We start from the raw sequence: 18833 nt of genomic DNA, 5'->3' as shown, positions 1-18833 counted from the left end.
ATGACTGTGACTATGGTACAGTTTGAAACCCCAGGTCAGATTTTTAAGTGAAATTTTAGTGCACAATTTTTATTTACTATTAATAAAAAAAGCAGTAAATAAATGAATCGTATAAGATTACGTCTTAATGCAACATGTAACTATGCAGTTTATTCAGTTACTATACAGACGTGTGCAAAAGTTGGTCAAATAACATGTTTTTGTTGATTTTCTAAGTGTAAAAAAGTGAACACATCCTCTACACTCTCAGAAATAAAGGTGCCCCTCCTGTCACTGGGGTGGGACCCTCAAGGGTCCATCTCAGTACCTTTAGTCAGGGAACATAACTGAACCATAATCCACTGAAATGATATGTTCTAAGCTGTACTGACTCCACACACCCCGTCTCGTCTCCAGGCTTTTATTTTACTGTTCTGTTTAAAACATTCGGTTATGAAAAGGTACAAATACGAACTTTTCACCTGGAAACACTTATTTAAGGTTCACAATCAGACCTTAAAACCACTGTTGAACCTTTGATGAACGAATAATGTACCTGAACAGAACCTTTATTTCTAACAGTGTACAGAGAACATAAATATGTCATTTTCCTTCCAATTCTAGAGCACAATTGCTATTTATTTGCATGAAGCATACATCAAATATAAAATGTGCAATAAATTTTGCACAGGACACATTTTGTTTTGCTTTTTTTCCCCATAATATATTAAATCCAGCCAATAAACAGTGACTATGCATTAAAATGTGAGGAAGTGTGTTCTCTGTAGAGGATGGCTTCACTATTTCCATTGGATTTGACCAAACTTGACTAAACCTTTGCATATGACTGTATTTGACTGCAGGTCTGATTTAGTTTCTGCAGTTTATAACAGTCTAATTCTCCAATATACATGCAGATACACTTGTTCCACTGAGCTACAAGGTCTCAGAGCTATAATAATGACAAAAATAATAATGTAATAACCTCAGAAAACATGACCAATCACCTCCAGCCTTGAGAACACAACAACGCGCTGGTACTTCCTTATTTCCTGCGCGTAAGCTGGCTGTGCTGAGAAGGGCGTTACCCTAACGCAACACTTCAGACTCAAATTAACAGCACAGATCCACATGCAGATGCCATTTTCACAAATTAGCCAACATGTTAGTGTCCAGTTGGATACTATGTGTGTTTTGCCCTGTGTATGTAGAGCAGTGATGACACTCAGCATGAACTTCCTTTGCTTGTTGTTGTTTCTTCCTTATTAGACAGTGTTAGTGGTCAGTTTTTTACTCTGGAAATGCTCTAATCTTTTATACACTGCAAAAAAATGGTCTCTTGTCCAGTGAAACGATCTTATATCTAGTCAATTTACCTAATATTTCACACTGAGATGGTTCTGCACTTATTATAAGATTATTTTCCTTATTTCTAGACACGATTTACTTATTTTAGGTAATTTTATCAAGCAAAATTATCTCACTACACTGGCAGATCATTTTGCTGGTTTCAAGCTCATTTCTTACAACAAGCACAAATATCTGCCAACATAGTGAGATAATTTTACTCAATAAAATTACTTAAGACAAGTAAAATAAGGGAAATTATCTTAAATTAAGCTGACAACAATCTCAACAGGAGAAATACTGGATTTATTGACTATATGCACAGTAATTGTACTTGACAAGACACCGTTATTTTGCATTGTATTCTTAATTGGATATTTATTCATATCAATATATTTATATAGGTCAGTTTATGCTAAATCATTGAGGCTGCAAGGCAGATCCATATTATTAGTTATCTCACACAGTTAATACAGCTATTCTAATCTAATCTAGCATCAACAGCAGCCAAAGACTCTTTTTAAGGCACTTCCTTAAGCCTCTCTGAATCTACAAACCAAAAATCTCTCAGAAATCGTAAGAAATTGAAGATACAGCGCTGTGCGAAAGTCAGAGACCCCCTTCATTTATTTCATTTCCAGTCAAAACGGCCATCAAGTACAAGTTATTTTTCTTTCCCTTCATTCCAGCTTCCATCCTTTCCAGGAGACTCACTTTCAGTTCCTCAAAGAATCTGCAGACACACCTCCAAAGTTCAGTCTTAGAAGCTGGTTGATGATTTTCTGAAGTAATCAAACACATTCAGTGGTGTTGAGGTCTGGACTCTGGGGTGGTCAGTCCATCGTTCAGCTTCTTTGTTTGATGTGTCCGTCTCCTTTTCTCAGTGAGGTTCTTCTTGATCAGCTACACATCCTTTCAGACCCACAGCGCTGAGTCGTCTTCTCACAGTGGAAGGATGGACAGAAACACCTGTGGATGTTTTCAGATCTGAAGCAGCTTGATTTTCTCCTCTCTCTCAGAGATGAAAGCTTTAAGTGCTGTTTATCTGATGGGGCAGTTTTGGGGTCGACCAGCTCTTCCAGGTGGTTGTTAGGAGCCTCATTTTGAAACTCCTGTTTTTAACTTATGTTCCTTTGACTTTCTCTGTCTTTATGTAAGTGGATTATTTAATATCTAATCTCCTGAACATGAAAAATGAATAACTTGTACTAAAAGGGCGCAATGACGTAAAACCTGGTGACGAGGCCGTAATGTACCCTGAGGAAACACTGATAAAAGTTCTCACCTCATCAGGGATCATCACCAGGGGGTATTTATCCTCCGAGAGGAAGATGAAGAGGCACCAGAGACGGAAAGCGTCTTTCTGGGACAGAATGCTTCCTCCCGCCGGCTTGTAGTTCTTCTTCGCTGTCAGAGTCCAGCAAAGTTCGTCCACGTTCTCCTTCACAAACACTCCCTCCACCACCTGCACACACACCAACAACACCAATAACATCAGTAATGTTCAAGGAGAGGAGCACGGAACGACGGCGTTTTAGGGCCACTGTTAATAAAAATAAAGTCACAATATTTGGAGGATAAAGTTGTAATATTTGGAGGATAGAGTGGTTTAACCAAGTAGGGGGGCTGCCATAACGCGTTGGGGTCTCATTTAACACAAGGAGGTGCTGCCTTCCCTTCGCAAAGCCTTTGGCCACAATATTGTGACCTTTCCTGGTATTAATGCCACTTTAATGACATAATTCTATGACTTTTTTTTCGAAATATTACGACTTTTTTCTCTAAATATTACGATTTTTTTTCTCAAAATATTAGGACTTTTTTATTAAAATATTACAACTTTTTTCTCTAAATATTACGACTTCATTCTCAAAGTCTACTATTTTTAATTTTATTAACAGTGGCCCTAAAACAGTATCACAGCACTGTGATAGGTTAGGTTGAATTCCAGGCCATTCCAATGTCTGTTTAGATGTTTTGTGGCTCCTGGGATATGAAATGTCTGATGGCCAGAGTACAAAATAAACACCTACTTCCCTTCAAGAGCCGAAGTGTAATTTTAGCCAGAGAGACGTTACAGAAGAAACAGAGGCGCAGACTGAAGTCTTATGAAGGATTAGCTAACAGAACAGGTGTTCATGAACACCAAACTCAGTTTTTAATCCAAATAATCATGTTTTCTTTGTTGGTTTGCAGTATCTGACCATATTACAGCCTAATCAGGTTCATTCAGAGGAAAACAACATCACACCTATAAATATTAGCGGCAGCTCTAGCTTGTTGTGACTCAGCACTCAAACCTTTCAGGTGTTTAAGCCCCTTTTGGACCAAAAGAGCTTTAATATGAGCTTTTAGCAACAGTTTGGAAAAGAAAACTGTCAAATCATCATTTAAAACTACTCTTCACATCCAGGAAGATGCTGTGATGAACATGAAGCTGAGTGTTGAAACTAAACATACACAAAGGATTGGAGCTAATTTATCATAAACCAAACCTAAAACCTGGATTTCTCCCAGTTCCCCCCAGATGCAGTCGATCAGTCAGGGCGTGTTTGGTGTCTGAAGTCTGCTGCTTTAGCTTTAGCACCAGAGCTATGAGGCTAATGTGGCTAACAAGTTGTGAAAGCTGATTCCCCAACATTTAGCACTGAGCTAACTGCACGTCTAAATCACACTCGCCTCAGACCGTCTGGAGGTTTTCATTAATGTCTAATAGACTCGATTATGAGGTTCCTGACACTCTGTAATCTATAAACACAGACTAAAGTACACTTAACATAGCGAAACACAGTAGCAGGCATGTTGAAACCTAATGTTTTTCTGTACTTTTGTACAGTTTTATAAATGTTTTTATAGACAGACAGACAGATAAATAGATAGATAGATAGATAGATAGATAGATAGATAGATAGATAGATAGATAGATAGATAGATATGTAATAGCTTTTAATCAACTCAGCAAAATTTGAGGCAAGTGTGTGATGATGTAGTCATGCTGTTATTAGCTTCAGTGCCAAAACAAAACATAGATAGACAGATAGACAGATAGATATCGCTTTACTACTGTATCCAGGATGATTTTTTTTATTAAGACATGGGATGGTACCTTATCCAGTTTGTATTTGTCGGTTGGGAACGTGTGACGGTACTTTATCCAGTATGTATTTGTTGTTAAGGAATGTGTGATGGTACCTTATCTGGTATGTATCTATCGGTCGGTAATGTTTGATGGTACTTCATTCAGTGTGTATTTGTCAGTTTGGAATGTGTGATGGTGCTTTTTCCTGCATGTGTTTGTCGGTTGGGAATGTGTGATGGTATCTTATCCGGTATGTATCTGTTGGTTGGGAATGTGTGACGGTACTTTATCCAGTATGTATTTGTTGTTAAGGAATGTGTGATGGTACTTTTTCCTGTATGTGTTTGTCGGTTAGGAATGTGTGATGGTACCTTATCTGGTATGTATTTGTTGGTTGGGAATGTGTGATGGTACTTTATCTGCTATGTTCTTGTCAGTTAGAAATGTGTGGAGGTACATTATCCAGTATGTACTTGTTGGTTGGGAATGTGTGATGGTACCTTAATCAGGACGTATTTGCCAGTAGGGAATGTGTGATGGTACCTTAATCAGGACGTATTTGCCAGTAGGGAATGTGTGATGGTACCTTAATCAGGACGTATTTGCCAGTAGGGAATGTGTGATGGTACCTTATCCGGTATGTTTTAGCTGATAGGGGTGTGTAATTGTACCTTATCCAGGATGTATTTGTTGAGGTAGGGCATGTAGCCCTGGCTGGAGACTGGACCATCATCATCATCTCTGAAATGCTCCTCCAGAGCCGCCGGGTCATGCGGGATACAGAGTACCGTACACAGATTATGGGACAGAACCTGCAGCACAGAGGAACAACAGTCAACATCAAAATAATGTAAACAGGTAGGGATGGATTGGCACAACAGCACAAAATAAACCAGCAATAGTTGAGCGATATTGCAAAAACACAATGACACTCTATGGCATGTTTTCACGACACACACTGTGTCACTATATTTATTTTCTCTGACATCTGATAAGCTGGAACAGACAAAATAGTTCCACATTCAAAAATACCATCAAAAACTATGAATACAATTATTTGCATTCAATATTTCACACATTGTGCTGCACTAAATCCAGTTAAACAGGACAAATTATGCTCTCTTTGTAATCAACATGCAGTTGATCAGTGTATTTTGAGCACTGACGATATCAATGATATGCTCAGAAAAGCTTATTGTGATGTAACTGATCACGATAACAATAAATATTGCCATATTTCCCAGCTCTTTTTGTTATTTCACTATATATTTCTTTGTTATATATCTAAAGTTTGATAAGCATCAAAAAAGTGTATATATTGACATAAATTATGGCATCATCACCCATCAAATCTAATCAAAGTTTCAAAGCCTATAAACACATATTGCACTGACATAAATAAAAGTCCCCATATTCTGCATTTTTCTTGTGTTTTACTCTTTTTATTTTGTGTTTCTGCACCAAACACAGCCCGGCTTCATTTCTACATGTATATTTTCCAACTTTTCTTTATTGCATCTAAATAAACAGGCTGTTCATGTAAGACTCATTAGCTGTCGGACCAAACTTCATATCTTTAAAGAAGGTAATAAATGCTGTTAAATGTTAATTAATCAATTAATCAATCAATTAACGAACCTTTATTTTGACTTGGAAGTACATTGAGGGTGAGCCTCATTTACAGTGTAGCCAAACAAATTACAAGGTACTGAAAAGGTTGATCACAAATGAAAATCATCAAAATACAAAAAATAAAATAAAAATTTTAATGCAATGCAACATTAATGCAACGTGACATGAAATTTGGAAAAAATGTAATGAGCAGATGATGTTCTGACACTGATGATATGTAAATGAGCTCTGTTCGGATTGGATCAGTGTGAGTGGGTGGAGCTGAACTGCTGTAGGCTGAACAGGCTAGTGTATGTAAACAGGTTGGTTTCTGCGGCATCACAAAAATACTGAGGTCAAAACAGGCTGTTTTCACAGCTTAGTTTCCATATAAGCACTGTATGGACTGAGAAGTGAAACTTACTACATACTACATCAAACTCTTTTCCTTGAAAAGCCCTTTAAAACGATAAAAACGATTCAGTCTGGTGGGAACAAACTGCTGCTGTATGTGTGAGTGTGTATATGACAGTGCCTGGTGTGTGGCAGGACGGTAAATCAGTAGGGAACTGAAAAAGAAGACACTCAGACTGATCCTGGTGATGTTGCTTTCTAAGCTAAAACTTATTTTAGAACCTGAAAGAGGTGCATAGTAATGCCACCTAAATAACGTCTACAGAGTGAGTCAAACGTCTCGTACTTAATAATAGCACTTTAACTGCCAGTTTCCTGCAGGGCCACATGCAGGGCTGGGCTAAATTGCAATGCTCAGGGTGATTCTAGTGCAGATTTAGTACAGATTCAGTGTTAAGCATGCAGATTTAGCCTAAACTAGAGTTATTATCATCCTTATAAGTGTAACACTTCTAATGGAAAATGAATTAAAGGGCCCGTATCATGGAAAACACCATCGCTTTTGAAAACAGATTCAAAATGTACCATTTTTGGAAACAATAATGCAAAAAACAGCCTGAATTGTTTTTGTGACATCACAAAAAACAATGCATTCACATATACGCCTACAGCAGTGTAGCCCCAGCCATTCATGCTGATGTAAGGAGTGGTCTAAACTGCTTTATTTTCTTTTCAGCCAATCAGAACAGAGCTCATTTACATACATCATTAAATATATTAAAGGAACAGAATCAATTCTAAGGGATAAAAGAGGTCGGTGATCATGTAAACATAGATTATGGCTGTTTTTAGTACAAAAACACACAAACCTTATAAGTGGACCAGAGAAAATACAATATAAACGTATGATATGAGCCCTTTAAACACAGGGCGCCATGAGCGGCATCATCCCTTCATTTGTCACTCCATTTATCGGATCTCAGCCCGGTTTTTGAACTTCAGCCTCCAATGAGGACGATATCAGGGCTGAGACGTAAAGAGGGGCCACACAAGTTATCAGATTAACAGCCCGAGAGGCTGAGAATAAACCACAACATCCGCCGCCCCTCGCTTCCCATCAGCAGCTCGAGCAGCTTTCAGAGAGCCTGTGAGTGATCAGGGCTTTCTAGGCTCCTCTAGAGCTAAACAGCACGAGGAGGATCCAGAGAGAAGCCTCGGCTCAATAGAGCTCACGCATTAAAAAGCCCTGCTGGACCCGAGAGCTTCTGGACGCAGGCCAGCTTTACTAACTTCATTACAGGATGAAACACACACACTGAAGATGAACTGAGTGATGCTGAAGGAGAAACTACTCATAGGGCGTGACTGATATTAACATTTAGCACAGCTGAAATTGATTTTAAGGCGGGGCTGAACGATTTGGGGAAATCTCTAATTGCGATTATTCTGATCAGTGCTGTAACTGAGATTTAAACGCAGTCATTTTCTATAAATTCATTTTCAAGCCTGTTTTCTGGCCAAGAAGAGCTGAATATCCACTTTTTTCTGGCATGAATCTTGAATGCTGAGTGCATCAGACTACCAGTTAGTTGTCATGGTTGTGATGTCGTGGGTGTTTTGTTGCGTCTGATTGGTCCAACTCATATACAGGCGGCTCACCAGATCGGTTATTTAATTTTTTCCACTTAAAACATGTTAACATAGATAGATAGATAGATAGAAAGATGGGTTGATCGATGGAGGGATAAATGGATGGACAGACAGACAGACAGACAGACAGCATAGCACAATGAGTATAGACATAACAAGGAGATTAGGATATAGGAGGAATATTGATGATGAACACTGCAGCACTTGCGATTTGAAAATTGCATTATTTCAAATTGTGATCTCAATATTTTTTACATATTTTAAGGGGCTAAAAATTCTGATAGCTGACATTGCAGCCACGGTGCGCTGAGGGGTTCATGAGGGGTTCGTATAGCGTCTCGGCTGTCCGACGTCTTTGAGGATACACCGAAAAAATGGCCTCTTAGCCAAAGAAAAAAAATCTGAACATAGTTAATATATCTCATATTATTATTATTATCATCACTATTATTATTATTATTAAACTTTTCCTCTGCATTTTGCTTGTTTTAGCAAAGAACCTCCTTTAATCCTCCTGTAAATCCCTTTTAAAGAGGTTCTGAAAAGAAGCTACTGAAATAAAACGCATTAATTATTGATGTTATTAAACAGGAAATAGTTCAAATCAGTCACAGACTATCTAATAAAGCTACAAAGTGAGTGAAGTTGGTCATTTCTAGTGAGAGCATGTGGCATCAGGGTCCTGTTTATTGCATTCATTTGTATTTTTTGAACTTGTTCCCAAACCCGATTGAGCAAGAATAACATGTAATCTAATGTAAATGTAAGTTCTGCTTAAACAACCATAAACTTCTCCAAAATAAGGAACATTCAGCAGACAGGCAGTTACTAGAAACCATGTGGCCCCTATTTTACAGGGCTAAAAATTCTGATAGCTGACATTGGCTGATATAATTTTTCATTTGTATTGTAGATTTTAATGTTGTACTCGAGCAGTTTGTACAACGTTAGTTAATGAACCATCCTGACAGATAAGATACAGCCACGGCACACTGAGGGGTTCACAAGGGGTTCATATAGCGTCCCGGTTGTCTGACGTCTTCGAGGATACACTGAAAAATTGGCATCTTAGCAAAAGAAAAAATCAGAACATAGTTAATAAATCTCATATTTGTCATTATGAGATTGTTTTAAGATTATTATAAATCTATTGAACTTATTTCTAGACATTTTTACTTGTGTGAAGTTATTTTATCTGGTCAAAGTGTCTCATTCCATCGGCAGATCATTTTTCTTGTTTAGAGAAATAATGCAGATGATTTTGCTTCTTTCAAGAAATAATGTGAAGTCAAGTCCGGCTTTATTGTCATTTCAGCTCTGTACAAGTCCACAGTGGAACGGGACAACATTCCTCCAGGACCAACACAGGAACACAAGTCCAAAACAATACACTAAACAAGATTTGGTCGCTGTAGATCATCACAGCCGTGATGTTATTGGCGATAACACACTCCTCGAGTGTTCTGTTGCTTTAATACAACAGTTAAATAAATACAGTAATAAATTAATAAACTGGGCCGTGAACGCGGCGTTTAATATGTTTTAATGTTCGCAGTTCCTTCACCAAATTATAGTTCCTTAACGAGCAGCTTGTTGCTACGTCAGAGTAACGAGCTCCGCCCACTCGCTGCTCAGCCGGCAGTTTGTTCTCCAGCTCCTTACACTAAATTCCCAAACTGTCATCACCACTGAGCAGCTTTTCAGTCGGCAGCTGTGACAGAAGAACAGCTAAACAACCTGGAATTAGCCAGAAATGAACCCAATACCATTCGCCAAACGTGTAGTCTGATCTTCAGAGCCTGACCAAATCAGACTGAGCCATAAAACTGCAGCAATATCAAGTTCAGCTCAGTTTTGTCAGTTTTTGCCAGATCAGTATTAATGTTGTTTTGTTCCAGCCAGTCTGTAAAGCATCTTACAGCCCATTTTGTGTTAGCGTGTGTTGTGCTGGTCTGAGTGGATCAGACACAGCAGTGCTGCTGGAGTTTTTAAACACCTCAGTGTCGCTGCTGGACTGAGAATAGTCCAGCAACCAAAAATATCAAGCCAACAGCGTCCTGTGGGCAGCGTCCTGTGACCACTGATGAAGGACTAGAGGATGACCAACACAAACTGTGCAGCAGCAGATGAGCTATTGTCTCTGACTTTACATCTACAAGGTGGACCGACAAGGTAGGAGTGTCTAATAGAGTGGACAGTGAGTGGACACAGTGTTTAAAAACTCCAGCAGCACTGCTGTGTCTGATCCACTCAGACCAGCGCAACACACACTAACACACCACCACCATGTCAGTGTTACTGCAGTGCTGAGAATGATCCACCACACAAATAGTACCTGCTCTGTGAGGGTCCATGGGGGTCCTGACCACTGAAGAACAGGGTAAAAGGGGGCTAACAAAGTATCAGAGAAACAGATGGACTACAGTCTGTAACTGTAGAACTACAAAGTGCACCTATATAGTAAGTGGAGCTGATAAAATGGACAATGAGTGTAGAAACAAGGAGGTGGTCAGAATGTTATGCCTGATCGGTGTATATATATATAGCGTAATTTGAAAATACTTGTTGCTCTTTACATTGTATGTAAATTTCATGATGAATGGCCCAAAATTCTGGTTCCATTGACTTACAGTAAAAGTAAAGTATGTTTTTTCCTTCTCCTGTAAATTTACCATTTTGAAGATTTGAGGTTTTCGTCCGACAGCAGTGATATATACATCATATGCACTACAGTCTGTGTGCGTCTGTAGCTGTGACCAATTCTAACAGGCACAGAAACAGAACGTACATACACTGTATGCAGGATGTTACTGTGCAAAAACAGCTGAATCTCTTAATCTTTAGACAGACAGTGACTGCAGTTAACACCAGAACATCAGCAGAGCTCATGTAGCTTAAGCCAACATCAAGCTAACACTGGTTAACCTCATCAAACACAGATACGCAGCTGTTTCCCACGTTTTGTGATCACGATGGCGTTTGAAGATGTATTTGATGATCAAAACAGAACACTGCTGACCCTCAAGTGACCAAATAGTGATTTGTGTGCCTTTAACTCCTGCAATGTGGACGCTAATGTAGCATTTAAGGTAATTATCAACGTCTGGATGTTATTCCAGGCAATAATGCATAATCAGGACTCAAAGATTTGGTACGGATCAACACCTCCTACCAAACTGGCTCTCATATCTTGATGTGAGCCGGCACTGACTGCTCGTACATATTGTGCTGATGGAATGTCAACAATACTTTCTGCTGTCAGCAGGTTGTGGGTTCAAATCCCAGAAGCCAGTAATGACACTGATTTTTGCCACATTATCAGCAACTTTTGTGCTGATATCGATAAAACTGTGCGCCGTCAATATCGGACGATATTATCGGTCGGCTGATACATCAGTCCGGGCCTAATTTCTAACCACGCTCCCTCGTTCGAGCTCTTTTTTGCAAACGTATCACCATCTGAGTTTTCTAAACAGCGAGCAGCGCTTTTTCTACTCTGAATTCTGTTTTAAAGGCTGTTTGAATTTTCTGTTTTCGTTTATTCATCCAAACATCTTTTTAGAGGTTTGTTTGCTGAATCGTTGAGTCTCTTTTCTGTGTTTTTATGAAACAAAGTGGGTTTTTTTGGGGAAATAAAGCTGTTCTTATGTTTTATTAAAGGGCCAATGTCATAAAAAAGACTTTCCTCTTTTTATTGAAGTGTAAAATGTAAACATTGTTAAAGTTTTACTCCCCAGCTGCTTTGTGATGTCACAAAAACCAGTATGTTTACATATGCCCGGCCTGCAACAGCACTCGCCCTGAAGTTATAAGGAGCGTTTCAGCCTGGACTGCTTTTTGAATAAGGGCAGCCTATCAGAGCAGAGCTCATTTACATACATCAGTCTTAAAGGCACAGTAACAAAACATCCTGTTCAATTCTATAAAGATAAAGAGAGGCTGAAAAATGGTGATGTAGAAATGAACGACTGCTTTTTGTGCATAAAACTGCACCGATATCATAAAATAACCTCGGGGGAACAAAAAATACAGTAAGGAAAATTAGGAAATGGGCCTTTTTAAGGGTTTTAATACTATATTTCCCATGTAATTACTAAATAATAATCCTTAGGATGGAATAAAAGTCTTGTAAGCATTTAGTACAAAGGATCAAATATTTTTTGTGCTAGAAAATGAAATTAATGCAGTACAGGGTTAATTATGATCAGCGCTTACAGTTTATTTTCATCAAAATTTGATTAGTATTGTTATCTTCGCTGAATCGTCTCTTTTTAACACTATTATTAATCTTTTCCTCTGCATTTTGCTTGTTTTAGCAAAGAACCTCCTTTAATGCTCCTGTAAATCACTTTTAAAGAGGTTCTGAAAAGAAGCTACTTAAATAAAATACATTAATTATTGATGTTATTAAACAGGAAACAGCTTCAAAAGTTCAAATCAGTCACAGACTATCTAATAAAGCTACAAAGTGAGTGAAGTTGGTCATTTCTAGTGAGAGCATGTGGCATCAGTGTCCTGTTCATTGCATTAATTTGTATTTTTTGAACTTGTTCCCAAACCCGATTGAGCAAGAATAACATGTAATCTAATGTAAATGTAAGTTCTGCTTAAACAACCATAAACTTCTCCAAAATAAGGAACATTCAGCAGACAGGCAGTTACTAGAGACCATGTGGCAGAGGATGGGTAACACAGGAAATGCAGCTGAGAGCAAAGCCGAAGCTGAACCTCCTCTAAAAAATGCACAGAAACGCACAGGAAACCCAAACAGAACTGACCAGGACACTTTAACGAGGGTTTGGTCCACTTTTCTATCACTTCATACACTTACATCAGTACTGTGTGTTCATCCTGCACCTGCTCCGGGTGATGAGATGAACAACGTTCTAGATATGAATATAATAGATGTGACAGATGTATAAGTTCTGTTACTGACCTTCAGCTGAGATTTGGACACTTTTCCGCTCTTCTCCACGTCCAGCGCAGTGAAAGCGTACCAGATGGACTTCAGCAGCTCGGAGCGCAAATCCATGACTGCAGAGACATTACTCGTTTTTTCCCTCTTCTCTCTCTTTCTCTCTATCTGACTCTCCACCTCAACACTACCCACACCCTGAACAGAGTAAGAACGCAGAACAGCATACAGTTTGCGCCCTCTACTGGCCCTGAAGCACATTCACTTTAAAGAAGAGCCAGAGAACCTGTAGAGAGGAGAATTTCCACTCTGTAATGTCTTCCGGGTTTCTCAGACGCTAGAGGGCGCTCCCGAGCGAGTCCAAAATGAATGGGCTAAGATGGAGCATTTGAGCAAAATCATAGTTTATAAAGGCTTAAACATTTTTAACGGGAAAGAATGTAACCATTTCCTGAACACAGAGCAGCATAAACATTTTAATACTGCTGTTATATTTTGAAGAGCTTTTAAACTCGAGTTATAGGAGTTTAAAACAGAGCCTCATGGACGTTCATGACGTCAATGAGCGAACAGCCAATGAGCTGCTCCGCTCGCCAACCAATCAGCTCTTAGTAAAAGTAATGCTAACCAATCAGCACTCAGTAGCAGTAATGCCAACCAATCAGCGCTCAGTAGCAGCAATGCTAACCAATCAGCGCTCAGTAGCAGCAATGCCAACCAATCAGCGCTCAGTAGCAGTAATGCCAACCAATCAGCACTCAGTAGCAGAAATGCTAAGCAATCAGCGCTCAGTAGCAGTTATGCCAACCATTCAGCGCTCAGTATCAGTAATGCCATCCAATCAGCTCTCAGTAGCAGTAATAGTAACCAATCAGCTCTCAGTAGCTGTAACGCCAACCAATCAGCGCTCAGTAGCAGTAACGCTAACCAATCAGCGCTCAGTAGCAGTAATGCTAACTATTTAGCCCTCAGTAGCAGTAATGCCAACAAATCAACACTCAGTAACAGTAATGCTAACCAATCAGTGCTCAGTAGCAGTAATGCCAACCAATCAGCGCTCAGTACCAGTAATGCCAACCAATCAGCGCTCAGTAGCAGTAATGCCAACCAATCAGCGCTCAGTAGCAGTAATGCCAACCAATCAGCTCTCAGTAGCAGAAATGCTAACCAATCAGCGCTCAGTAGCAGTAATGCCAACCAATCAGCGCTCAGTAGCAGTAATGCCAACCAATCAGCGCTCAGTAGCAGAAATGCTAACCAACCAGCGCTCAGTAGCAGTAATGCCAACCAATCAGCTCTCAGTAGCTGTAACGCCAACCAATCAGCGCTCAGTAGCAGTAATGATAACCAATCAGCGCTCAGTAGCAGTAATGTTAACCAATGAGCGCTCAGTAGCAGTAATGCAAACCAATCAGCTCTCAGTAGCAGTAATAGGAACCAATCAGCACTCAGTAGATGTAACGACAACCAATCAGCGCTCAGTAGCAGTAACGCTAACCAATCAGCGCTCAGTAGCAGTAATGCTAACTATTTAGCCCTCAGTAGCAGTAATGCCAACAAATCAGCACTCAGTACCAGTAATGCTAACCGATCAGCGCTCAGTAGCAGTAATGTTAACCAATCAGTGCTCAGTAGCAGTAATGCCAACCAATTAGCTCTCAGTAGCAGTAACGCCAACCAATCGGCGCTCAGTAGCAGAAATGCTAACCAACCAGCGCTCAGTAGCAGTAATGCCAACCAATCAGCTCTCAGTAGCAGTAATGCCAATCAATCAGCGCTCAGTAGATGTAACGCCAACCAATCAGCGCTCAGTAGCAGTAACGCTAACCAATCAGAGCTCAGTAGCAGAAATGCTAACCAACCAGCGCTCAGTAGCAGTAATGCCAATCAATCAGCGCTCAGTAGCAGTAATGATAACCAATCGGCGCTCAGTAGCAGAAATGCTAACCAACCAGCGCTCAGTAGCAGTAATGCCAGCAAATCAGCACTCAGTAGCAGTAATGCCAACCAATCAGAGCTCAGTAGCAGTAATGCCAACCAATCAGCGCTCAGTAGCAGTAATGCTAACTATTTAGCCCTCAGTAGCAGTAATGCCAACAAATCAGCGCTCAGTACCAGTAATGCTAACCAATCAGCGCTCAGTACCAGTAATGCTAACCAATCAGCGCTCAGTGGCAGTAATGCCAACAAATCAGCACTCAGTAGCAGTAATGCTAACCAATCAGCGCTCAGTAGCAGTAATGTTAACCAATGAGTGCTCAGTAGCAGTAATGCCAGCAAATCAGCACTCAGTAGCAGTAATGCCAACCAATCAGAGCTCAGTAGCAGTAATGCAAACCAATCAGCGCTCAGTAGCAGTAATGTTAACCGATCAGCGCTCAGTAGCAGTAATGTTAACCAATCAGTGCTCAGTAGCAGTAATGCCAACCAATCAGCTCTCAGTAGCAGTAACGCCAACCAATCGGCGCTCAGTAGCAGTAACGCCAACCAATCAGTGCTCAGTAGCAGTAATGCCAACCAATCAGCACTCAGTAGCAGTAATGCCAACCAATCAGTGCTCAGTAGCAGTAATGCTAACCAATCAGTGCTCAGTAGCAGTAATGCTAACCAATCAGCGCTCAGTAGCAGTAATGCTAACCAATCAGCTCTCAGTAGCAGTAATGCTAACCAATCAGCTCTCAGTAGCAGTAATGCCAACCAATCAGCTCTCAGTAGCAGTAATAGTAACCAATCAGCTCTCAGTAGCAGTAACGCCAACCAATCAGCGCTCAGTAGCAGTAATGCTAACCAATCAGCGCTCGGTAGCAGTAATGCCTAACCAATCAGCGCTCAGTAGCAGTAATGCCAACCAATCAGCTCTCAGTAGCAGTAATAGTAAACAATCAGCACTCAGTAGCTGTAACGCCAACCAATCAGCGCTCAGTAGCAGTAACGCTAACCAATCAGCGCTCAGTAGCAGTAATGCTAACTATTTAGCCCTCAGTAGCAGTAATGCCAACAAATCAGCACTCAGTACCAGTAATGTTAACCAATCAGTGCTCAGTAGCAGTAATGCCAACTAATCAGCTCTCAGTAGCAGTAGTGCCAACCAATCAGTGCTCAGTAGCAGTTATGCTAACCAATCAGCTCTCAGTAGCAGTTATGCTAACCAATCAGCTCTCAGTAGCAGTAACGCTTACCAATCAGTGCTCAGTAGCAGTTATGCTAACCAATCAGCTCTCAGTAGCAGTTATGCTAACCAATCAGCTCTCAGTAGCAGTAACGCTTACCAATCAGTGCTCAGTAGCAGTAATGCCATTCAATCAGTGCTCAGTAGCAGTAATGCCAACCAATCAACGCTCAGTAGAAGTTACCCTAACCAATCAGCGCTCAGTAGCAGTAACGTTAACCAATCAGCACTCAGTAGCAGTAATGCTAACCAATCAGCTCTCAGTAGCAGTAATGTTAACCAATCAGCGCTCAGTAGCAGTAATGCCAACCAATCAGCACACAGTAGCAGAAATGCTAACCAATCAGCGCTCAGTAGCAGAAATGCTAACCAATCAGCGCTCAGTAGCAGTAATGCCAACCAATCAGCACTCAGTACCAGTAATGCCAACCAATCAGCGCTCAGTAGCAGTAATGCCAACCAATCAGCGCTCAGTAGCAGTAATGTTAACCAATGAGCGCTCAGTAGCAGTAATGCCAGCAAATCAGCACTCAGTAGCAGTAATGCCAACCAATCAGAGCTCAGTAGCAGTAATGCCAACCAATCAGCGCTCAGTAGCAGTAATGCTAACCGATCAGCGCTCAGTAGCAGTAATGTTAACTAATCAGTGCTCAGTAGCAGTAATGCCAACCAATCAGCTCTCAGTAGCAGTAATGCCAACCAATCGGCGCTCAGTAGCAGTAATGCCAACCAATCGGCGCTCAGTAGCAGTAATGCCAACCAATCAGTGCTCAGTAGCAGTAATGCTAACCAATCAGCTCTCAGTAGCAGTAATGCCAAACAATCAGCACTCAGTAGCAGTAATGTTAACCAATGAGTGCTCAGTAGCAGTAATGCCAACCAATCAGCTCTCAGTAGCAGTAACGCTAACCAATCAGCGCTCAGTAGCAGTAATGTTAACCAATCAGCTCTCAGTAGCAGTAATGCCAGCAAATCAGCACTCAGTAGCAGTAATGCCAACCAATCAGTGCTCAGTAGCAGTAATGCTAACCGATCAGCGCTCAGTAGCAGTAATGCCAACCAATCGGCTCTCAGTAGCAGTAACGTTAACCAATCAGTGCTCAGTAGCAGTAATGCCAACCAATCAGCTCTCAGTAGCAGTAATGCCAACCAATCAGCACTCAGTAGCAGTAATGCCAACCAATCAGCTCTCAGTAGCAGTAATGCTAACCAATCAGCTCTCAGTAGCAGTAATGCTAACCAATCAGCTCTCAGTAGCAGTAACGCTAACCAATCAGCGCTCAGTAGCAGTAATGCTAAACAATCAGCACTCAGTAGCAGTAATGCCAACCAATCAGCTCTCAGTAGCAGTAATGCTAACCGATCAGCGCTCAGCAGCAGTAATGCTAACCAATCAGCGCTCAGTAGCAGTAATGCCAGCAAATCAGCACTCAGTAGCAGTTATGCTAACCAATCAGCTCTCAGTAGCAGTAATGCCAACCAATCGGCGCTCAGTAGCAGTAATGCCAACCAATCGGCTCTCAGTAGCAGTAACGTTAACCAATCAGCTCTCAGTAGCAGTAATGCTAACCAATCAGCTCTCAGTAGCAGTAATGTTAACCAATCAGCGCTCAGTAGCAGTAATGTTAACCAATCAGCGCTCAGTAGCAGTAATGCCAACCAATCAGCACTCAGTAGCAGAAATGCTAACCAATCAGTGCTCAGTAGCTGTAATGCCAACCAATCAGCGCTCAGTAGCAGTAATGCCAACCAATCAGCGCTCCGTAGCAGTAATGCCAGCAATCAGCGCTCAGTAGCAGTAACGTTAACCAATCAGCACTCAGTAGCAGTAATGCCAACCAATCAGCGCTCAGTAGCAGTAATAGTAACCAATCAGCGCTCAGTAGCTGTAACGCCAACCAATCAGAGCTCAGTAGCAGTAACGCTAACCAATCAGCACTCAGTAGCAGTAATGCCAACCAATCACCGCTCAGTAGCAGTAATGCCAACCAATCACCGCTCAGTAGCAGTAATGCTAACCAATCAGTGCTCAGTAGCAGTAATCCTAACCAATCAGCACTCAGTAGCTGTAACGCCAACCAATCAGTGCTCAGTAGCAGTAATGCTAACCAATCAGCGCTCAGTAGCAGTAACGCCAACCAATCAGTGCTCAGTAGCTGTAACACCAACCAATCAGCGCTCAGTAGCAATAATGCTAACCAATCAGCGCTCAGTAGCAGTAATGTTAACCAATGAGCGCTCAGTAGCAGTAATGCCAGCAAATCAGCACTCAGTAGCAGTAATGCTAACCAATCAGTGCTCAGTAGCAGTAATGCAAACCAGTCAGCGCTCAGTAGCAGTAATGCTAACCGATCAGCGCTCAGTAGCAGTAATGTTAACCAATCAGTGCTCAGTAGCAGTAATGCCAACCAATCAGCTCTCAGTAGCAGTAGTGCCAACCAATCAGTGCTCAGTAGCAGTTATGCTAACCAATCAGCTCTCAGTAGCAGTAACACTTACCAATCAGCTCTCAGTTGCAGTAATGCTAACCATTTAGCCCTCAGTAGCAGTAACGCTAACCATTTAGCCCTCAGTAGCAGTAATGCTAACCAATCAGCGCTCAGTAGCAGTAACGTTAACCAATCAGCACTCAGTAGCAGTAATGCCAACCAATCAGCGCTCAGTAGCAGTAATGCTAACCAATCAGCGCTCAGTAGCAGTAACGTTAACCAATCAGCGCTCAGTAGCAG

The 18833-nt window shown here is 41.0% G+C and overlaps 1 protein-coding gene across 1 annotated transcript in view; it reads right to left on the bottom strand.

Annotated features, from left to right (window-relative positions):
• The window catches only part of def6a (DEF6 guanine nucleotide exchange factor a), a 40877-nt gene extending 27637 nt beyond the window's left edge, over positions 1-13240 (bottom strand). The window contains exons 1-3 of the mRNA XM_036579625.1: positions 12957-13240; positions 5077-5217; positions 2612-2791 (exon numbers count right to left, since the gene is read on the bottom strand). Coding sequence (XP_036435518.1) covers positions 2612-2791; positions 5077-5217; positions 12957-13196 — 561 coding nt within the window. The 5' untranslated portion in view covers positions 13197-13240. The remainder of the gene's footprint in view (positions 1-2611; positions 2792-5076; positions 5218-12956) is intronic.
• Positions 13241-18833: the final 5593 nt, after the last annotated feature.

This window comes from Colossoma macropomum, unplaced genomic scaffold (assembly GCF_904425465.1).
Source record: "Colossoma macropomum unplaced genomic scaffold, Colossoma_macropomum, whole genome shotgun sequence".
NCBI classification, from domain to species: Eukaryota; Metazoa; Chordata; class Actinopteri; order Characiformes; family Serrasalmidae; genus Colossoma; species Colossoma macropomum.
Note: the sequence above shows the minus strand (reverse complement) of the source record. Positions and strands in the feature narration are given on the sequence as shown.